We start from the raw sequence: 23324 nt of genomic DNA, 5'->3' as shown, positions 1-23324 counted from the left end.
AGTAAAGGCCTCTGCATGTCCTGAAACTTTTTCTTCACATACTTATTTCTTTCCCTTTCTGTGAGATACTGAAATGTCTCAAGCAGTCATTGTTTTCCTCTGCCTTGTGGTGTTCTTGCAGTGGTGCAGGTTTTAGACCCACAATAGAGAAATCTTCATTTGTAAGGGTGAAGCACAAAATAAAGTGCATGTCAGCAGTGAATACTGATGACACACAGATGAGACAACATCCTTACCCTCATTTTTAGCTCTAGTTGAAATTTTGGCTTGAATGTCAATCAGATACTAAGGAAGGCATAATAAGCTTCAAGCCAACTTATGGTGGCACAAAGCTGATGCTGCTGTCACTGTGACTGTCGTTCACAAATCCTGAATGTAATGTCAGCCTGGTCTTTGAGGGGTGGAGACAATAGAGCTTGCTTGAGCTCCTGCAGAGAGAACTGGGTCTGCCTGTCTCCTTGTACTGAGGTTGTGTTTCCATTTTGCCAACGTTAGTGACATAGAAGGCAGTGACTTCTAAGATTATGCATAATTTAGGTAGCTGAACTCAGAACTGAGAACGTTGTTACCAGGTCTGAAGAGGTGGCATGTCTGGCAATCAAGGATTCTATCCAGGATATGAGGAGACCTGCTCAGTTTCTTCTCTTAAATGATTTTATTGTGAAACAGCTGCTGTGTTTTTACTGTAGAGGTGTCTGTGTGCACACCCAAAGTCCTTATGGCCACCTGCCTACTTGGGATAGATTTGAGTTAGAATTTGCTCTCACTCTGGATCCTGTTCCACCTGCTGGAATTGCTTCGTTGATGCCCAAGCAAGATTTGACTCTGGTCACCAAATGAAAGACCAGCTTCCCCAGTACAATATTATGTGAATTTTCACAGCTTCTATATACTGCCTGCAAAATTTAGATTCCCCCTTCCAGCTGGGATCCATTTACTGTGCTTCCTGTTCTCTAAGCAGTCGCTGCACCAGAGAGTTTGCATCTCACATGGAGAAGTAGTTGGAGACTGAATGAAGTAAAAGTAGATTGTTGTCACAATTCCAGTAAGAAACAGGTGAGAATGGAGAAGAAGGAGCAACAGGAGTCACAGGTCTTCTGTGCTTAGACCCCAATCAAATACTATCTTGGTCTAAGATACGAGCAGTCTAGACTGAAAGCAGGTCCCGAAGTCCTTTGCTCTGAGGTTATGTTAACGTGCTTCAGTTCTTTTCCATGCAATCATGGAAAATGTAGTTCTGTTCTACAGAACATGGAAGTGAGTCTTTGCAAATGGATTGGACATTGCTCACAGTTCATTTTTAGTATTGCTATGTTCTTAATGTTTTTTTCCTTGCATTCAATTATTTCAGGCCCTTTGGTTTCCCCTGCTGGAGGCTATGATGTCCCCACAGAAATTATCTGGTTCTTCACAGTGTCGTTACTCTGAATGTAAGTACTTTGGCTTTTGTGACCCCAAATATTAACGAAAATCTGTGTCCTGTCTCTCATCCTCTACTGAATGAACAGAAGAAAAGCAGATTTGTTAGTTCCTTAACTTTTTGCTCTTGCAGTAGATCTGAACTGCAGTGGCTGTAGGGCTGAGCTCAGGCTGGGTGTTTGGTAGGCTGCAGCTGTCAGTCAGGTACTTCTTGTTTGGTTGGTTTGGGGTTTTTTTTGTTGAGTGGAAAAGGGACCCTACCATAACCTCTTCTAGTAGCTTGGTTCCATTGAAGATGGTCTCTTCGAAAAAGCCAAGGTGCACAGCGTGTACAAAGGCTTTCTAGGTTTTAAGTAGGTTGCAGGCTGTAGTGTAGGAGCTTCCGACTTAATAAACTGTCATCTTCCATGCCCAGCCTTTTCGAATGCCTATCCCTGCACTTGTCTATTGTATGTAAAACCATTAGAACTTGAATACAGTAGCTAAATTCTCTGCTCCAGTTGTAGTGCCCTGAATCTGTTGTGGGTGTCAGCAGCACACCTTGAAAAGCCTCCTTTTGTGGAAGGCTTAACACTAGTTAAAAATGAGCTTAGATACTGTGGTCTTGACACAGAATAATGTCTTTTGGTCCATTCCAGCATTATGCTCCCCAGTGATTGTAGCTGTGTGTGGTTAAGGATCACAGCCGATTACAAGGAAGTGTGGTTGGTTATGCTGTCTGTCCTCCTTGCATTATTATTACCTTGAAGTGATGGTTAGCTATATCTGGACTCCTGGGGATAGCCTTGCAGAGATCAGTAACCCCCCCCAAAAATCGCTTCTCTTCCCTCAACTCATCTTTTCCTCTAAATTCAGAATGTCCCTTAGATTGTCCATTTTTGGAAGCTAATGCCTGCAGAAGAGTAATCATCTGAAGTGACTGAGAAATTATGAGGGGATAATACACTTGGATCCTGCATAACTGTTTTCATTCCTAATGTGTATACTTCCCAAGCTGCTCTAACCAGCTAATTATACCCACAAAGAAGTTGAATTGCTGGGTCCACACGTATATGAGTATTGGCTCTTACTTTGGGGAACTGGGGATCTAGAAACAAGTTTCATGCAAACATCAGTGCTAGGAAGTTTTAAAGTCTGCAGGGCTGTAACATGGCCAAGGCATCCAATTGGGTGTTGGTAGCAGTAGGAAAAGTGGGTGGCAGTGCTACAAAGCCAATCTCAAAATGTTTACTGTAGGTGGGGTTGGGAGGGGAATGGAGAGGCATTTTGTGATATTGAAACCTTTTAATTATACTTTCTGATACAAAAAGCTGCGTGTGCTTAGTGTGAAACATGTAGAAATAAAAAGATGAAAGTTGTTTTCAAACGAGAAAACATGAACTGAAATAAAACTCTCTTAATCTGTAAGATAGATCTCACTTTACTCCTTGAATCCTAATGAACTGCTGGTGGCTTTTATGTGTGGTATTTCAGCTTTGAAGAGTTTGACAATGCAAGTGCTGAACAACATGGCTGCATTTATCGCTCTTCCTTCAATTCTGCAGAGAATTCTACAGGTGAGTTTCTGAAGAGAAGCAGCTTTTACCAAGATGTGTCACTCAGTTCTTGGGAAGAGCAATATCCATGTCACTAAAGATCAGATTAGCTACTTGTCTAGTTCAGAGTATTTCAGCGAAAGTTCAGGGAGTGAGATAAAGTTGGAAAAGCTGATAGAAAGACCTGGGAGACTGATGCTCTGAAGAGACATGGGGGGAACACACAGACCTGTGAGAAGTTAATTGTGGTAATCTGCAAACCAAATAAAATAGTATCTCAAATACTGCAATTACTTTGAACTGAAACTTGGCAGTTATAGGGGCAAAGCCACTATGAATTTCTCAGAACTTGGAACTAAATTTGTTGCCATTTATTTAGCTAAAGCTCTGGGACGGAGGGTTTTGAAAACACTGAAGCAAAGTTTGTAAGCTTTGGAGAAAGAAATCACGACCAGGCCATTTTGATTGATAGCTCAATGTATTATTTTAGAGATGTTTGTTAGTGAGCAGCAAACATTTTATGGAAGAGCTGATTTCAAAATGGGATCTTGGGTTGAGTGATCACAAGCAGATATAATTTGTTAATTTGCAAAATAGACAAAAGATGAGATGGGGTTTAATAGCAAACCTTGAGAAATGCAGGAAACAAATTAGTAAAGTTATCTGCATTGCAGAGTGGGATGATTGAAGGGTTGAAAAAGTGTTGAATGACTTTTCAGGGTTTCTACTCCAGATGAGAGGAAAAAAATGTAGAAAAGGGCTTACAGGCTTCACAAGGTGAACACACGCCTCTAACAACCTATTAGTTTGATCTTAATGTTATGCACAACTTTGGTTTTTGGAAAAAATCATAATTAGAGACAGTGAAACATGTTCTAACGGAATGGATAGAAAGCATGATCAAATGAAATGTGGTTTTATCAAAGGTAGAAAGTGTTGAGCAAACTTAATGACTCTTCAATAACTTATTTCATCTAGTTTTGACTGGGGTGTTAGATGCAGTTTCCTATTGGGCTTTGTTTGATGTTTAATGTAGGCAGAAAATTATACAGAAGCTGTGAATGAGTAAGTAGGAAGGTTGACAGCAAGGCTTTCCTGGGTTATGTTGAGGATTACCAGAATGGGGTGAGGGGCAAATCAGAGACCACTGTGAAGATAACACAGCTGGGAGGTATTACTGGCTGTTATAAGGTGGATTTTTGCCTCTTAATTTCGCTTAGGCTTCCATAAATCATAGGCCAGATAACTGCACATTTTATTGTACCTTGTTTGGAACCTAGGTTTGAAATACACGGCTGTAATCTGTTTTCCTGTTGGGCTAACAGAAAAATGATGCATGATATTCTACAAACTTGTCATCCTCTTTGTGTTAGGACATGGGGTCTTCCACTGCTATCTTGTCTGTGCTGGGCTCTTATCAGTCTGATGCCTTCAGTGCTTGACACCATCCTCTCCTCAGCTTTGTAGCTGGGAACAGTGTCCTTTGTTACGAAGACACACCATTCATTTAACCTTTTGTTCTTGTGTTTAAAACCACACGTATTATAGAATCAACTAGGTTAGAAAAGACCTTTAAGATCATCAAGTCCAACCATTACCCCAGCACTGCCAAGGCCACCACTGAACCATGTCACTAAGGGCTTCATCCACACGGTTTGTGAACACTTCCAGGGACGGTGATCCCACCACTTCCCTGGGCAGCCTGTTTCAATGCCTGATCACCCTTTTGGTGAAGAAATTTTCCCTAATATCCAATCTAAACCTCCCCTGGTGCAGGTGTGATTTCTGTTCACACCAACCTTTATTTCTGTATTTCTGGGAATCCACTGCTCTAGGTCACTTTTGGTTGTGTGTTTCTAGCTGTGTTGTATTAAACTATTGCTTCAGGAGTTGCACTGGATGCCCGTAGGTGGTTTTCTTTGGGTTTTATTTTGGTGCAGCTTGGCCTTTGGAAGAATGTTGCTTTAAATTCAGCTGGGAAGATGATGTGGGGAGTGGTGATGATTCTGTCTTACTGTGAGGCCATGTCTTTGAGTGCCTAACTGAAATGTTCAGAGGTTCCAAACCTTTGCCATGCTTGAGATCAGGAAGGAAACTTTGCCCCGTGTTAGACAGCTTGGAGCACTGGATTTTTGCCTCTGTGTGTAGTGTGACCTGTCATCTGTTGCTTTGGATTATCTGGGAATGTTGTTTAAGTGTCCTGCTGGGAAGAATCACAACATGGCATGCATACGTGGTGTTTCCTCAGAATGCTCTGCCTCCACAGCTTCCTCAGCTAGAAAGATCTCTATTTGTGTGGGTATTCCTTTTGCAGAGCTATGTAGTTGTTCACTGAAAAAGAGTACAATTCTGAACCCTGGTGCCAAACTGCTCTGAGCAGTATATAGGGCCTAGTTCAAAATGTTATTGATGTGCCACTTTAACTGTGACCTTAAGCAAAATTCTTAAACCAGCTCTTCTGGGCCCTGGAGACATACAGCCTTGCCCCTGTCCTCACAATACTCCTGTGAAAGCCAGAATTACAAGTGGTGCTTGTCTGAAAACGCCCTCAAAAGCTGTTCCAACAGAGGTCAAGTCTTGGTGGTGGAGCATAGATGCACTGGAGCTGCAGGCCTGGAAGGTAGAACAGCTGCCCAGGAATTAACAGGGGGATTTTTTCTAAGGTGGATGACATCAATGAACTGAGGTAGATTATCTTGCCTTTTCTGAAAAGGAATTAAGAGTATTCCAATTTTAGTGGGCTGTTTTTCTTCCTCTTCTGGGATTAATTCCTTACAGATTATACCTTATGCAAATGTTAACTTTGCAACCAAAATGCTTTGCTGAAGGGCACCTTGCACAGGGCTATGAGCAGACTCCACAGCTTTCACAGAAAATAGGCAGGCTCCTGGCATCTGCCTGTTACAGCATATTGATCTAACTCGATAGAATTGAAGTCATATGAATTAACAATATAGTTATGTTGCTGCTCATCCATAATAAAGTTGTAAAGTTATTTACTAAATAAGAAGTCTGAAATAACCTTATTAGTAGAGATACTAGAGGAATCCTCTTGGGCATTAAGAAAAATTCCGTGTCATTAAGGATGTGAATGCTGTCTGAAGAGGGCTGAAAGGTTGAGTGTTAATTCCCGTACAAAGCTGTAATCCTTCACAAATGCTTTGTAAGTAGATGCAGCTGATGCCTCCGACAAAATGGAGAACTGGAGAACCCAGAAACTTAAAATCTACCTGTAGGAACCCCAGAGTATGGAAGGAAGGAATCTCTATATACTGTTCCAGACTGGAAGCAGTAAGATCCAGAAAGCCTTTGCTTGGTATTTTTTCCGTCTCTTCTTAGAGCTCTGTCTCTTTTCTTCTTGCCAGTCCCGAAGGTCAACACTGGGATTAGTTTTACATACAATAGTTGCTCTGTCCCCTTGCAGATGGGACAAGCTGCAAGTGAATGTGTTTTCTGAGTTTATAGTGCATTTATTAGCACAGTTCTGTAAGCGCTTTTAGTAAAGGAAGTGCTATTTCCTGGACCTGGGAAAAAAATAGAGGAGACAGAACTGGCTGAAAGGCTGCATGAGCACCTCTGGGTTGCATCTGGATACCTGCCAGCTTTTCCTGATCAGTAGGCAGTAGGCTTTTCCTGGGCCGTGAGTTTGGCTTTGGTTTAGCATGCTGAGCATTGCCATTTTCCCAGGGAAATACCAGCTTGGAAGCAGTAGCTGTGATCTGTTCCTGGCTTGGTGCAACTGACTGTTACTAATGTGCCATCTCGTACAGTGTATTTGGACCATGCATAAATTCCAAACTGAGACAAATCTTAAAAGGTGAAATTAATGAAACATATTCCTCCATGAAGGTAATTGATCCCACAAGGTTCTTGTGACAGTAAATTTTGTGGGGGCCAAACCCAGCAAACTGGAAGAAAGCATTATAACTGCATGAACTTCACTGCTTCCATCTGGTGTACGACTTTGCTAGGCCCCCTGCCTCCTCTTTAGAGGAAAGTCTGTTCTCTTCCTACCTGCCATTTTTTAAGAGATCATCTAGTGTGACTTGAGAAAAATGAGGAACTGGAAGTTGTTCCTTGGACTCAAGGTTCCTCCTCTGCAAAGTGGTAGGTGTCTCTTCTGTTCTTCTCTCTTCTTCATTTCTTCTCTTCTTCCTCTATCCAGGCAAGAAACAAGTTGCTTTGAACATACCCACTTGTGGCTTGAGAAGTTAGAGTATCTATATGTAAATGGTTGCATCTGTACATTTTGTGAGTTACCTGCTTGAGTTTCCTTGGCCATATAATGTACTTGAGAGCTTTAGAAAAGTATCTGGTGGATATAAAAATAACTCGCTCTATGTTATGGCACATGTATGTGTGGTGCTGGATGTCCTGAGTTCCCTGTTGCTCTCCATAATTCATATAGTGACTCAGTGTAGTGTGCTTTCTATGCTGTTGCTTTTAAATTATGCATGCAGAAAGAAAACTTGGTGGTGTTTGAGTCTCTACTGCTCACCTAGTTAAACAGTAGCCTCTGCAGTATGTCAAGCTCTTTTGTACATTCCAAAGCTACAGCTGATTTTGACTCAAATGGTATTACTCAGTGCTGTTTTTATTTAGGCTTGAACGTTGGCGTTTCTGCCTGTCACATTTCCTCCGAAGACTGTTGTTCAAAAATTGCCTGACTTACTTTCTGTTGCTGTTTTGGTGATCTCTCTGGGTATCTTGCAGTGTAACTTCCATGCTACTTTAGCAGTCTTTGTCAACTTGCTTTTTCACTCTTGGTTCTCCTTTCTCTCCCTTGCTCTCAGTCCCAGCATGGAATAGCCTTGCTCCTACTCCTTTTCTCATTCATCTCATCCAGAGCTTGTTCATCCAACTCCTTCTGTTTCTGTTCCTGTTGTGTCTCCATCACTTTTCTACTCTCTCTCTAGTTAGTTTCATATCTTGCCAGTCTATTTTTGCCAATGTCTTGCCCATTCCATCAGTAAGCTTCTTGCGAGGCTTCCCCCAGTATCCTTCTACTGGCTCCCAGCAGGGCGAAGTACTTTCTTTTCCAGACTAATTCAATGATTGTCTGTCAGCCTCAGGGATTTGTGTGTTACACAAAGATGAATTCCCCTGATCCTCTTTTGAGGTGTTCCTGAATAGGCTTGTTCTGATTATAGGCATGTGTGCGCCTCGCTGGTGCCAGTTTGGGGGTTGGGAGGACTGAGCTTTGTTCTTCTGCACATCAGACTGTTGAGGCCACTGGGATAGAGTGAAGTTGGGCTATACAACATGGATCAATGCCGCTGCAATAGTCAGTGGTAGATCCAGCTACTACTTGACTCCTTTTCCTTGCTTCAAGAACACAAGACTGGCTGGATCCCAGCCACTTAGCCAACAGCTTGCGGGGCATCTTCCTCAGTGAAATATAGCTGTGCTGGTTTCTAGTCTAATCTTGCTGTTGCTGTAAAGACAAATACGAGGAAACTGTTCCTGGCATGTGCATGTTGGAAATGGTACCACGTTGCACGTTGGCAGGGGCTGGCACCTCTGTGACTGTATGGAGAGATCTTCAGGGTCAGTTCTGCTCAGGAGACCATAGTGCTGGTGGCTGCTAGTGCTGGTTGTTGGGCAGAGGTATTTTCTGGCATGGTCCAATACACCCTTGAGCAGAAGGCTGTTTTCTTGTTGTGCAGTGGGGCCTGGCAGGTGAGGAGGATGTTGCAGAAGTCTCTCTCACCTATTCCAGTGCTTTGCCCATGTGCGTGTTTGCAAAGCCAACCTGGAGGGGTAAAAAAAAAGCCAAAATGGTCATATCCTGTGATTCAGCTGCTGCTTTTCATTTCTTCATACAGGATCCAGTTTATGGAAAAGGGAAACTTGGAGAAATTCAAGGACTTGTTCTGGGAATGCTGGACACTTTTAACTATGAACAAGTAAGTTGCATGCGTTTCTGCTCTGTCCACTGCTGTATACTGGGATTACTTTTAGCTATCTAGCCTACTATGTTACATTTGCCATTTCTCTCTTCAAAGCAAAGCAAATGGATGTGAAAGTGACATGTTTGTGTGATTGGGGGAAGGGGAATGAGTTTGTATTGCTCACAAACAGATTGCAAGTGAAGGGACTGACAAGTACATGGTGAACACCCCTGTAGTTCAGTTTTCTGTTTAATGTACTGGAAGGGTAAACATCTGCTTTTTCTCCAGCTCATCCTGCAGTTAGGGATTTAGAAGCACAAACCCAGTATGTTTTGTCTTTTTACACGGTTTTAAATAAAAGCTTTTTAAATTAGGCTGCTTTGCCACTTGCCAATGGTAATGCTGCACTTCCTTTGTCACCTGTTGAGATTTCACCTTTGTCTCACTCCTGCCTTTCTCTGTCCAGTCTTAAATCCCAAGCAGTCTCCAAACCTCAACAGCTTTTTAAAACTCCCTTTCCCCAAAACAGAATGTATAGTTTTCCTCCAAAGTCACCCTCCCTCGTCCTGCCTACCATATGTCACTACCATCCAACCTATGGCTCAGGCCTTCATGCAGCAGCATGCAATCGAAAAATAAAATGGGAAATAGCTTTACTATGAAGGACTGAACATAAAAAGCTGTTACCTCTGGTTCTTGGTAGAGGTCTGCTCTGAGCAACACGACAGGTCTTCTGTCATTGCCTGTCAGTTTTCTCTACAGGTTGCATGTCATATCTGGACTAGGACAGATGTGAACCACTGGTGCAACCTCTGCAGCTTTTTCTGTGTTGCTGCGACAGAGCAGTGATAGATCACAGAGCAGAGCACCAATGCCTGATACCTGTTGTTGCTGAAAAAAGGCACTGACCTCTAAAAACTAAGGGTATTTTGCTTTTGACTCTTCAGGAGTGCAAATCTCAGTTGGGAAGAACTAGCAGATGAGAAGTTCTGTGTGTTTTTCATATTTTAATTGTGATAGTGCATTTGGGCTTTGATTTTTATCAGCATGTTTCTCCTAAAATGGGGGATGTAAGCAGTTACCAGGTAGAGGGGGGAGGGTCTGGTATGGAAGATGGCAAAATGAGCCTACCTAGTATCTCTTGATGCTGTTTGACAAAAATCAATAAAAGACCCATTCAGGAGTGAAAAGGTATTGCCTCCATGAACATGTGGTGAAAGGACTCAAAATTGCCAGTGGCTAGAAAACATGAAGAGAAGCAATTTTGTTGGATCTGCTAGGCTGCTTGTTAGAAAGAATTGATCAGTATGAAGTTTCTGCAGTCTGGAGATGACAAAATGACCTAGTTATTCTGTATGTTGTCTTCCACACAGACCCTTTTAGAGACAACTACGAATCTTCTAAACCATGATCTCCACTGGTCACTGTGTAACCTAAGAGCTTCTGTCACTAGAGGGCTTACCCCAAAGCAGGATTACTGCTGCATTTGTCTACAGCAGTACAAAAGAAGGCAAGAAACCGCTGATGAAATCATTGTTTTCAGGTAAAGTTAAGGGGTATGGGGTCACAGCTGTGATAATGTTAGTAGTTGTACAAGACAAAAAAAACCACCTACTGGTCTTTTGACTTGCACAAGTAATCCTGTGTATTCCTGTGAGCATGTATCCCTTCTTGCTCCCTTGCACTGTAAATGGGCTGGCTAATCAAACTCCACAGAGCCAGCCTTCTTTGCATGCAGCCAGCTCTGTCTCTGTTGCAAAGAATTGCCTTACAATTCTGTGAGAGCTGTTCAGTAAGCTGTCAGTTTATCTGTCATCTCTCCCAGCAATGCAGTTTGTGCAATTGCAGCACCTGGGGTTCACTTGCCTGTAGTTGTACATGTCAGATCTACTGCAGGCCTGACTTTGTTCTCAGCTGGCATCTCTGATATTCCCATCTGTGGCCAGGTGGCTGTAAAATAAGAGGTTTATTACCTTGGTATTATGATCTGTAGCTGTACCAGCAAACAGACATCTACTGTTACCTTTGCAATCTAGAAATACTACAGGAGGGTGTGGAGGTACAAAGGGAGCGTATACGCTGCTGAGCTGTATTTACAGATAAGCAGCCTTGTTTTCCATTGAGCACTGATTTCCCTTCCAAAGTGTAGAACTGTCAGGCTGTGTCACCCTGCTTCCAAGGACCGAGCAGAACTCTTCTCTTTTACAGCTGTGGCCACTTGTACCATTCGCTGTGTCTGCTGAGTAAAGAATGTGGGACAGTAACTAAAGGCCAGATGAGGTGGATGTGCTATAAGTGCAACTCAAGTAACAAGGGAGGAAAACTGAGCGAGAACTTCTCAGAGCTAAAAAAAGGAAGTGGAGCACCCTTGGCACAGGTAAGGTTTGTGAGGCAGTTCCTCTTCCAGCAAACATCGAGCAGTGCTTAGAGGCTTTGTCACTTTGTTCTTGTGTCTGTCTTTGCTTCCAGACAAGCCCATGATCAGTAACTGTCGAACAGTATCAGCAGCTAACTAGTCACATTTATGAATGTCATTTTGGTTTTGGTGTGGGTATACAGAGCTGTGGAAGTAACTGAAATGCGTTCATCCAGAAGGTCTGGGAACTGCTAGCAGCCTGAAGGGAAGCTGGATACTTGGGCTGATTGCCTGCTAGATGTATCCATTGCTGCTGCTTGTTTGTGAGAGCTTGGGGTGGGCCACTGGGGACAGTTCCTTTCAAACTATTTTTAGGTGTCTTTTGTATGAAACTTGTATTAAGAGCTGTCACGTTGCTTGTGGCTGGATCGTGGAGCCACCATTCTGTCTTCCTGACAGATAACCTGGCTCTGGGTAAAAGATCTGGAATTGATTTCATTCATTAAGTGCTTGCACAATGTTTTAAGAAGCTTGTGGGTAAACAAGACGGATGCAGCTGGATTTGGGTGAGGGAGCAGATCATTAGTTTGTATTTATTGTCAGTATTTGTGTGCAAGAATTTCTTCACCATCCCCAATACAAAAAGAAATCCAGTCTCAGTATGCATGCTTCTGTCTTTTCCCTGTGATGCCGTAAGCAAACATGGCAGGTAGCTTGTTGGGATGGTTTTTAGGGATATTGCACCATGGGGAACTGAACTCTGCTGCCCCACGTTCCTGCAAAAAGGCAGCTACTGATGAGGGTTTGTTCCTAAATGCCTCAAGGTACTTTGTGCATTTGTCACCGCACAGATGCATGCAAAGCAGTGTTTTTCCACTTCCAAAGTAATTCAAACCAAAAGTAATTCAATCTTGGAGTATGTTTTTATAGGAGTACTTTAGTTTTCTTCTAGCAGATTATTTCAATTTCTGCCAAATCAATTCCGATCACAGGATGGCTAACAGCATTAGTCAACTTCCATCAGCTTCTGTATTAGCAAAACCAGAAGCTTCCTGCTTGAAGGGAGACTTGGGGGAAAAGTAATCTCTGAGGAATGTATGGAGCACAGTGCAATCCTTGCAGTCAAATTGTGTTAGTTTCTCATATGGTGACAGAAAGAAAAGCTTTCCCAGGAGATTATAAACCAACTGTTGTCCCGAACATCCTGTTTAGAAATGCTCGTCACTTTATGTCCTGTCCTGCTACAGTGAAATGTGGATGCTGGATCTAAGGCTTGCCAGATTCATCAGCCCTTTATTTTACCCTCTAGAGATCTCCAAAGGCATGTGTGCAAATGGGTGTGACAGACCAGGTTTAACTTCAAAAGCTAAAGGCAGAATTAAGTATTAAACCTACATTCATCATTAAAGTGCCTGGCATTTTGTACCAGTGCCTTATAACTTGGTCATCACCGGATTTCTCATGGGCTAGTCAGTCAGAGAACCCCTGTGTTTCCCCTTTAATGGCAGTCTGGACATATTCTGGATCGTAATAAAGTGGAAAATGCTCCAGATGACACGGGAGTCATGGGGGCAGGGAGATCATCAGTTTAACTGCTCTGTCTGTAAAAGTGAGGGCTGGCTGGGACCGGGGCTTGAAGGGAGGCATGGAGACATTGGATGGGGAAGAAAGCAGGTTATAGCATGGATCATCTTGCACTACCTAGAAAATGTCCATGCCAGACCATCTGAGAGTGCTGGATGCTTCCCTGCTGTCTGTCATGTGCTCTTGGCAAAGCCCATCACTTCCTGCTCCGCACGCAGCCAGCCCAGCAGAGCTTGGCTCTGTCTCAGTAGAGCCTGAGCGCTGCTTCAAGCCCCCCACCTCCTCCTCCTGATGTCCCAGATCCTCTCCAAGTTTGTGATGTTCCTCATACATTATAATATTTAACTGTTGTACTTGCATGTGATTAAACTGTTGCGCAGTCAGATCTTTAAAAAGCTCAATATATTTAGACTTGGCAATAGAGTGTAAAATCTCTCGCTTCTCCAGGAAGTTTGTTTGCTCAACAATTGCCGCTCAGTAGTGTTTATTAACCCTGTAGGTAAGTGTTCTTCTGGCCACGCAGTGATTTGAGTTACAGAACAGGCCTTTCCTTCAGGGGGAAGTGCTGGGAGTGCCAAGTGGAGGAGATGGATGCGGTGTTGCCTGGCTCCACTGGAGCTGAAAGCAGAAGGGTGAGGAGGGTCCCCTGGAACACAGAACCAGGTGCTGGGGGAAGGCTGGTGCCTGCTGGTGTGGCAGGGTTTGGTCTTATTCAGTCTCAAGTAAATATAAGCAGAGAACTAATCATGAAAACAGCTAAGCCCCCCTGTTTTGACATGATACTGCTCTGTGCAGAATTGAGGCCTGTTTGAAAGGTGCATTTTCTATAGTAGCATCATCCTGGTGGATGATGCAAGATGCTGTAGAACGGAGATGCAGGCGAGCAAAGGGACTGAAGGAAAGGGGAGCCTCTCAGGGCTCCCCACCCGCATTTCTGTGTTCCCAAGGGTCCAGGACAGCCATGGCTGCTGGTGCCACCCCAGGCACAGAAGGGGTTTATTTCTGTTTGTCACAATGCCTGTTAGCCTTTTGGTGCTGCAGTTCTCTGGTGAAGGGCTTCTCTGCATTGCCTCTCAACAGTGCTGGCACTGAGCAGACCCAGAGGTCTCTGTTGGTCAAGCTGCTCTTGCTTCCACAGCTGGTGTTCCTGCAAATAAGAAACAGGAAATCCCAGAGGGAGGTTACGCTAACAAAGCTGTGCTTCCAGCCCAGCCTTCCATAGACCCCGCAGAGCCAGCTCCTAAGCTTCCAGGACATTTTGTTCATAGACCTGTGAGCAGTGTATTCCTTTGCAAGCACTTTGAAGACCCTGAAAGCTTAGTCTGTCTGTTGGCAAAATCTAATGTGGGTTGTTTTTTTCACACACACACACACATACCCCCCTTCCCCGCTAGTGAAATCTTCTGTTTAGGCATTTATTTTCTTAGCAAGCCTTGAATTAGGAATAGATTCATACTGAGAAATGCCAGTGAGCATCTGGAGTGCATTTCATAGTACCAGTTCTGCTCTGCTGAAACAAAGACTGTCAGTTGGAATTTTGCAATGCTGTTGAGATTTATATGTGAAACGACAGCCCAACAGACAGTGTTTTCTCTGTCCCTGCTTTGCATGCATGACTTCTGTAGCAATTGCCTTGAAACTGGAGGAGGTGGAGAGATGGCACGAGGCAGCACTGAACCATTATTGAATCTGGTGATAGCACTTATTTAAATGGAGCGTTGCTGTGATGAGGGCTTGAAACATTCTGCCCCAGTGAAGCAGAATAGAATCACAGACTGGTTTGGGTTGGAAGCAACCCTTAAAGCTCATCCAGCTCCAACCCCCTGCCATGGGCAGGGACACCTTCCACTAGAGCAGGTTGCTCCAAGTCCCTGTGTCCAACCTGGCCTTGAACACTGCCAGGGATGGGGCAGCCACAGCTTCTCTGGGCACCCTGTGCCAGCGCCTCAGCACCCTCACAGGGAAGAACTTCTGCTTAATGTCTCATCTAAATCTACCCTTTATCAGCATAAAGCCATTCCCCCTTGTCCTATTACTTGGGCAAAGAGGCTTTTCCTGTGTTTGCTACTAAAGGTTTGTGCTTTCTCTGTTGTCCCCTAAGCCTTGCTGTCTTCCCAAGGGAAATCTTCTGGGTCTAAACTGATCATCTGCCATCTTTTCTGTCCTCCCTACCTGACACCATACCATAAATGAATGTTACAAGAGTTGAAAGCTTGTGTGTTTGTGGTGTGGCTTTCAAATCCGATTTAAAACGTGCAGGTTTTGTGTTACGGTGTTTGAAGCTAGCTGAGGCGTGTTAGGTAAAAGCACAGTAGCTGGGCTTCTGCCTAAACATGTAAGTGAAATACTCCTGGTATCTTAGTCATTGATCTCCAAAACTAATTTGCCTCATTTCAGTGAGCTAGTTTGTGTTTGCATTCATTCTGCTAACCTACATACTAGGCATCGGGGAGAGGAATGGAGTCTTTTGGCTCTTGGGCCATAAGCTCTGCAGAACGTGCCATGAGCTCCTAAGCTGACATGCTCTGGTTATTCCCACTTTGAGATTATGCCTGAGTTCTAAGGGCACTCTTGTTAGAGCTTTCCAGATGAAAAATACATTTTATTCGGGAGTTTAATCCTGTCAAGTCACACCAGGATGGACAACGAATGTGATCCATAGTTAATCCACTTTGTCACTGAGCTCTGTTCTGCCCCTGCCACCAGCGTCCCTCCTTGGGACACAGCCTTCTATCCAACCCAGAGCTTCTTGACTCACTTCCACCTGTGAGGTGTTGGTACCATGGTGTATCTCTTACCTTGGATGTTAAATGTCCCTGTGCAGCATGTCTCTGTGCTTCCTATTGGGTAAGAATGAAAGTTTAGGACTGCTTTTTTTGTCAACACTTACTTAGAGCTAGTCCAATGTTACCTGGCCTCTCTCCACCAGAAGACAGAGCCAGTTCTACTGTTTTCAGTGCACTGGTGACCATCAGTTATAGCTTGAACCCCAGCAACAGCTAATTTTTCCAAGGACTCTATAACTTTTAAAATACCCAGGTGTGATTCCTACCTCCCAAATGGTACCAAGCCAATAATTAGCATTTTTTACAGTTACAAGATTATGCATTCTCCTCTGTAAGAATATTCCCACATCCATATTAACTGAGAAAATGCCCAGTCCGTTGGCTTTGGAGGTGGCTTTGGTGGTAGATTCCTTCTTCAACAACACATAGGAAATCCATGTGAGGAAGGAACTAGAGACACTTTGTACCGTTGGCTTCTCATCAGCAGAACATCTGTGCTATAAGATTTCTTGTAATGTATTGGAAAAACAAGTGATTTGGAAAGAGAAAACGGGAGTGTGGGAGTCTTAACTAGAGGAGGACTGACACCAAAGCTAAAGCTGAAAATAAACCACACATTTAAGAAGACTAATTTCAAAATCATAATTCTCCTTTAGCAGCTTTTAAATGAAAACTGATTGTTTTCGTGGACTTTTCATAGTGGGGGGTGGGTTAGTTAAGTTTCTTGTTTGGTTGGTTTGGGTGATTTAGGTTGGTTTGTTTTCTTTGGGTTTTGGTGCTGGGTTTGTTGTTGTTGGTTTGGCTTGGTTTTGTTTTACAAAATCAGACCCCTGGCCTTCCTTGTAACAATCTGTAGCCCAGCAGAAATCTCCTTTTACTGCCTACAATCCAAAGTGTTGCCCTCTAGGACTCATGAGAGGCTAACATAATGCAGAGACAGCTGACTTTCATACTCCCTAAAGTGAAGCCCAGAGAGACTGACTGCCCTGTGCTCCTGGGATCACCTGGGGAAGTGCTGTGTCCTGGTTAAGAGAGAAGATGGCAATATTTCGGTGAGTGATCCTTGCTTTACTTTACATCTCATTTTCAGAGAAACTATTTCAGTGTTTGATGAGAACTTCCTCTGTTTTATTGAAACATTTCATATCTACGAGGATCTGTAGGACAGACTCATTAAAATCTGCATCAAAAGGAACGTGAGCTGCAGGTCGAGGGTGGGGATTCTCCCCCTCTGCTGTGCCCTGGTGAGACCCCCCCCTGCAGTCCTGATCCAGCTCTGGGGCAACAACACAAGAGGGACTTGGAGCGAGTCCAGAGGAGGCCACGGAGATGCTGCGAGGGCTGGAGCAGCTCTGCTCTAGAGACAGGCTGAGAGAGCTGGGCTGGTGCAGCCTGGAGAAGGCTCCAGGGATGCCTTGTAACAGTCTTCCAATACCTTGAGGGGCCTACAAGAAACCTGGAGAGGGGCTTTTTACAAGGGCCTGTAGAGACAGGACAAGGGGGAATGGCTTTAACCTGACAGAGGGGAGGTTTAGGTTAGATCTCAGGAAGAGATTCTTCCCTGTGAGGGTGCTGAGGTGCTGGCACAGGGTGCCCAGAGAAGCTGTGGCTGCCCCATCCCTGGCAGTGTTCAAGGCCAGGTTGGACACAGGGACTTGGAGCAACCTGCTCTAGTGGAAGGTGTCCCTGCCTGTGGCAGGGGGTTGGAACTGGATGAGCTTTAAGGTCCCTTCAACCCAAACCAGTCTGTGATACTACGAAATAGTAACAGATGCTGGGCTGCTGCAACCTGTTGATATTCCCACTGACTGCATCAGTCCCTGTTGCCAATAGTTATGTGCAGTTTAGCACAGTGCTTGACAGTTATGTATCTGTTCTCCAAGGAACCGGCACAGCTCATTGCATATGTCCTCACTGTGCAACTGCAAGCTTTCAGTCATCTTCACAGATCTGCCTTGGAGCACAGGCAGGAAAGAGAACGTGTGACTTCCCATCTGCCAGGGGAGGCTGCCTTTCCAGACCCAGCACAGACGGGAGAGTCCCAGTGACCTCTACATGTGGTGCTGAGCTTGCTGCTGCTGCTGCTGGAGGGGGTGATTGCTGCTCATACCAAGCTGAGCAAAACCAAAAGGCCAAAGGGTTAAGGCACCTGCAGATGACTCCTTTCTTCTGATGTTCCTCTGAAGGAGGGGAGCAAGATAAGTAGAAGCTGAAGGTTTGGTTCAGTTTGTAGTCCCCAGACGGGTGGGTATGAGAGGAAATCATGGCTGTTTCAGTGGTGCTTGCGGTAGCTGAGGGTGTTACTGGCTGTTCTGGAGGGCGACTTTCAGAAATGCAGGTGGCAGATGAGCATCTGTCTCTTGTAAATCCCTCAAATGGAAAGCTGCAGTTTCCATGTCCCGCCTCCTTCCCCACTCCTTTACCCTTGTGGCACAATGAAAACGGTGTGCTGCAGCGGTTTGTATGCGAGCTGAGCTTAGATAGGCTTGGGCAGCTGCAGCTGAGCTCCCAGGGCCAGAGTTGTTCTTAAGCACATTATAAACTTCCCTCTTAAACAGCAACAGCAGATTGCTACATGGGTGTCAGGAGCTATGAAGGGGACAGAGAGCAGGGGCGTCCACTTGGATTTTCTGTAAGGTTTGGGGTGATGTTATCAATGGCAGGAGGGGTCACTAATCCTTTGTACACCAAGTAGGTCTTCGTCCTTCTTCTACATGTCGTTATCTTCCCTTTCTCTCCCCAAATTCATGCCATTGAGAGAACTCTGCACTTCTTGAGTCTTCTGTGGTTGGCTCTTGTGGGATGCTGTGCAACAGCCTCTTAGCTCACGTTTAGAAAATGAATTATTTGCCTTCATGCACGACACTCTGTCCTCTTGGGTTCCAGCACTGCACTGAGGTCAGTCTGTTGCACATCACCTCTGTGTAAGGGTTAATCCGTGTGCTGCCGTGCTGCCCTTGGAGCCTCCTGCATTATAAATATGTGTCTCATCTGCTGGGCCATGCTGTCTGTCCAGTGAGGAGATGCGTGTTTTGTGTTGGATTAATTAATCCTGAGCAGTGTGACTGCTCCTTTGGCTGGAGGCATCAGCGGGAGTCCAAGGGAATATTCCAACAGTGCCTGCTGCAGGTGTGAGCTGCTGAACAGACCAGCTAGCAGGGGGAGACTGGAGGTACACCAGTGTGCTCCTCGGTATTTAATACAGACACTTCTTCCTCTCTCCTCGGCCACTGCAGTGTCTCACATTGCAGCAGCAGCGGGTTAGAGCACAAAGAAGCCTGTCCTCTCCCTTGCCTTGAGTAGGTTTGCTCCTGAAGTTCAGCTAAGTTCAACTAGAAGTGAGACTTCTGCTTTCCTGTTCTGCTGCTCTAGACATCAGAGGACGGAGCTGCAGCGCAGGCCTGTGTGACAGGCTGCTGCTGCTGCTGCTGCAGTGCTGAGGGAAGGCTTTGGCAAGTCAGTGCCAAAGAGGGCACTGCCCAGAGGGACTTGCAAGACTTCCTGCCTCCAGGCAGCGTCTGTCCCGCAGCAGCGGTGCCTTATGCTGCAGTAGCTCTGCAGAGGTCTGCAGCAGAAGCAGCTTTTGTCCTGAGAGGGACGTCCTGAGTTTTTGCTGAGCTTCATTTACGATTCTGTGATGTTGGTGTCATTCTAGTGACTGTGGGTCAGGGCGGCTGCCTGCCTTGCTCTCGTTTTGGTTGGCTGCTCCAGGTTCTTGGGAACGCCATGAAAACAGCAGGTCCTTGTTCTGTGGAAAAAGAGTAGATTTACTTAGTTTTACATTAATTGGCTCATTAAAAATATGAACTGAGGTACCTTTTTGTAAGGCTACTTGAACCATGGTGAAATAAGTGTCCAGCCACAGGGTAGGAATGGCAGAAGGTGGACTTGGCACCCACTGCCTATGGATTTGGCTCTGTAAATGAGGGAGGTGAGTGCTGGTTTTGCTCCTGGGAATCCCAAAGCCTTCCCCAGGATGTCTGGCTGCATCCACACCATGTTCTGGAGCAGCCCCCACGGTAATGTTGTGCTCTGATGCTCTAATTGATGTAGCAATATCTTCTGTGGAAGGTACGGCTCTGCGAGGCAGCGCTCGGATGGATCTCTTGGTGTGACTATTAACAGTGCCTCTGCTTACAACCGCTGTATGATCTGCTTTGCTTAGGCACTAGCTGACGATTTTGTAGCTGTTAAATTAAAGATAATTGTAGGCTTAGGAGGGCTGTGTGGTGACTACCAGAGGGAGGTGGAATACGTGCAAGCAAAATGTGCAATGGAGATTAGCATTATAGTGGTGGGATCTGTGAGGACCGTCAAACACAAAGGAACCTTTCTTCTTCTTGCTGGCCCAGATCCTGATGGGGATAAATTGCATCTCCTGGGTTCTGCATCTAGTCTGAGCCCTTTCTGAAGGGTTTGGCTGGAAATGGCTCGGAGGTGCTGAACCACTTTGTACTGATGCAGACGCTGACGAGCCGGCCGGCCCTGCAGTGGCACTGGAGGCAGAAGCTGTGTTGCAGGGTGAGTGAGCTGAGTAGGTTCCACTAATGCCTGACTCCTGATGCTGGACTCTGAGAGCCTCCCTGTAGCTCTTGAATGAAAACATGCCTTTAGTGACACGGTTAAAAAAGGAAAAGGCCTGACAGCACTTGTTTCCATGACAACAGAAAGAATTGCCTGCAATATTTCAGCTCATCAGCCTGGAGAACAGTCTGATTGATAGTTACATACGTGTGGTAAAGAGATAGCAGAAGAGGGGAGGCCAATTACATTGCATTTCCCTTGTCTTTGAATGCCTGTGGCCCCAGTAACTCTTTTTATTCCCCCTTGCTTTTTTTTGTTCTTTTCCAAGCGAGACTGACCTGCATGTCCCTTGGGAAGTGCCTGTACAACCCACCAGCTGCAGATACGTGACCCCCGCTGTCACGGGCTCTCTGGTTCAAAGCCAGTGCCATGTGTGCAGGGAAACATGGACACTGGCTGCTTGATTGGTGATTAGCAAATAGCTATTTACATGTATAAGGAGTATCTTAGAGGGGGAAGAAGTGAGGCTGAGCAGGTGCTTCCAGCATAAGTGATCTGCACTTGGGACATTCCACTCAGACTGTGATGGACGTCTCAAAGGCAAAGGTGCACGTGGCTTCAGGAGAGTTAATGAAACGATTCAGGTTCTGCCCTGGCTGTGCTTTGCTCAGAGCTGAGCAGGAAGGGGGGAGCGTGTGATGGAGGAGCTGCCGGAAGAGGACAGCGGAGTTGCTGTGGGGAGCATGAGGAGGCAAACCCAAGGCTCTGGGTAAAGCATTCCCAGATCAGGAGTTTTGCTGAGGCTGGGGACAGCGTAGCCCTTGGGTGGAGCAGAAAGCCCTGAAAGCAGGGTGATGGGCTGCTGCTGGGAGGGAGCCTGGTGCTCTGTGTGGTGGCGTACCCACCTCTGCAGAGTCTTTGTGCTCCAGGTTTTGTCCTCAGTAACTTTCTTCCAAGGCAGCTCACTTCAGTTGAGTTTCACTGTACAGGTGCCAGCGGGGTTTCCCTTTTCCCCGGGTAGCGATTAAAAATTGAGTCAAAGGCTAAGGCAGTGTGATCTCTGGCAAAGTGTTGTTCCCTCTGCCCCCAGACCTTACCCACTGCAGACCACAGCTTCTCACCCGCTTTGGGCAGGGCTGCTTGATTCTGCCTGGGACATGGGGTGCTTCTCACCATGGGGTGAGACAGGGCTGTAATGCAGACTGCAGCCCCCCCCCCAGGCTGCAGCAGCCACAAGCTGTACCTTAAACCTGGATGGCTGCGTACCCCGTGCTTCAGATAACCATGGGAGCGTGCTTCCTCGGGGTGTGCTGAGTCGTGCTGGCTCTTACGCAGAGCTGGCGGTGAGCTCTTCCAGAGAAGCTTGGGAGCCAGCGTGCTGTGCCCCACAGAGCACCGTGTCACTACAGCATGCGCTTATCTCCCCAGACAGGACTCGAGTCATCTTCACAGAGCTTTGAACATGCTCTTTAAACCCACCATAATAGATGAGAAGTAGAAAGCAAGTGAATGCGCTGCAACCCCAGAGAACTCCAGCCCTGCGAGAAGGGCCTGGCTGCTGGTAGGAGCCCAGGAGCACATTTGTGCCCGACTGGGAATGATCCCGACTCCTGGTGAGCCTGCCTGGCTTGAGCGGAACAGTGAAGCCCCCTCTGCCTTCCTGGGGCCAGGAGTTCAGCCTTCATTCTAGTTGATCGCCCTCCTTGAAGGCAGTGACAGGAGTTCTTCGTGTTGGGCTTGATCCGCTGCCAAAGGGAGTTTAAAGTAAATGCAGCTTCAGTCAGTACCCACTGGTGGGACTGCAGCATTTTGAGATAATAGCCCTTGGGAAATTTATTTTGGGGAAAATATTTGAGAATTAACATTGAATGTTCCCTTAAAAATAGATCCCCAGAGACAACAGATGCCAGATTGCTGCTCATGAGGGAGGCTGTTCTCCTTGGCTTCTGTTGTAGTTTCTTGATGATGCTTTTGCTTTGGAATATGAGCAGAAACATTCAAAATAGAAACATTGTGATGTGATAAAATGGAACAAACCTACAAGAATCCGTGATGCTCTGTCATCTCCCCCTGAGATATGTAAATGATGCCTTTTAAAGCAGTTTGAGTATGTATGCAGCCCTCCTTGCATTAATGCTCTTGTTGCAGGCTGTGGTCCATTTGCAATTCTGCCTTGGCGCTGCTGGGTGACACTTACCCTTGTACTCAGCAAACACTGGCACTGCTGGGCAGTACCATGATGTCCTTTGTGTCCAGTTCCTCAGGGCGTGTGGCTGACACTGACGTGCAGGCTGCCTTGCCTTCTCACCCCCTTTTCACCTGTCATTTCCTACCTTTTAGGCTTTAACATCCTACTAGGGTTAAAAACGGACCTTAGAAGAGATACCATTAGCAGATACTAGTCGCTGGCATAGTGATCCTTCCCCATAATAACCACGCACAGCCTGCTGCAGCAGCACTGTGTCGTGACCCAGCAGGGAGGCTGAGTGGGGCTGGGGGAGACTAACAGGAGATGACAAGAAAAGACTGGGGGGAGCTGGTGCTGCCTGGGGAAAAGCCCAGGAGAGGCTGCAGAGACCCGTTACTTCTCTCCCCAGCTGGCTGAGGGGGAGTTTTCTCATCCCTTTTCTTTCCCTGTTTTTCTGCCTCTCCTTTTTCTTTCTTTCTTTTTTTGTCTTCCTTTCCTCAAAGGTAACTTAATTCTGTTTGTCTGCCATCAGCTACGGACCCCGTTGTCATCATTGTGGATGTAAGCATATCTCTGTTCTTTGAGCAGGGATAGGACATTTTTTTCCCAGACTAATGTGCACACAGTGGCTTCAAGCCAGAGGAAAGATGGCTGAAAAGCCCCCCTGAATAGGCTGCAGACTGGTTGCTCCAGGCCCACGGGCAGGAGCAGGGATGAATTTCTGTGTGTAGTAACTTGGCATCTTGTGTGTTATTTCTGTAACATCCTCACTCTCTTTTATCAGACAAGTTCAGAGTCTCTGTTGGATCCTCAGCAAATCCAAGCTTTTGACCAGCTCTGCCGGCTCAACCGAGGAACCTCCAGAGTACGTACCACCCGTCTTCCTTTGGGTTTCAACTGGGGAAGGGTATTTTGCATGTTGTCAAGCCTGGTACTAGCACTGGCAGCGTAGGCTTTGGCTTCTCTCTTGGGTTTGGTTTAGTGTGGTAGCGCTGGCAGTGCACTGTGCCTGGAGCTGGCTGTTGCACGTCTCGAGGCGCT

General features: G+C 45.8%; 1 protein-coding gene across 1 annotated transcript in view; it reads left to right on the top strand.

Moving 5' to 3' along the window:
• Positions 1-23324, top strand: part of VPS8 (vacuolar protein sorting 8 homolog (S. cerevisiae)) — a gene marked incomplete at its 5' end in the record, with an annotated part of 30155 nt that overhangs the window by 6159 nt on the left and 672 nt on the right. The window contains 6 exons of the mRNA XM_010012676.1: positions 1352-1430; positions 2893-2975; positions 8780-8860; positions 10219-10388; positions 11054-11222; positions 23068-23148. Of these exons, the coding sequence (XP_010010978.1) occupies positions 1352-1430; positions 2893-2975; positions 8780-8860; positions 10219-10388; positions 11054-11222; positions 23068-23148 (663 nt within the window). The remainder of the gene's footprint in view (positions 1-1351; positions 1431-2892; positions 2976-8779; positions 8861-10218; positions 10389-11053; positions 11223-23067; positions 23149-23324) is intronic.

The sequence above is a fragment of the Nestor notabilis genome, unplaced genomic scaffold (genome assembly GCF_000696875.1).
Source record: "Nestor notabilis isolate BGI_N333 unplaced genomic scaffold, ASM69687v1 scaffold24950, whole genome shotgun sequence".
NCBI lineage: Eukaryota > Metazoa > Chordata > Aves > Psittaciformes > Psittacidae > Nestor > Nestor notabilis.
Note: the sequence above shows the minus strand (reverse complement) of the source record. Positions and strands in the feature narration are given on the sequence as shown.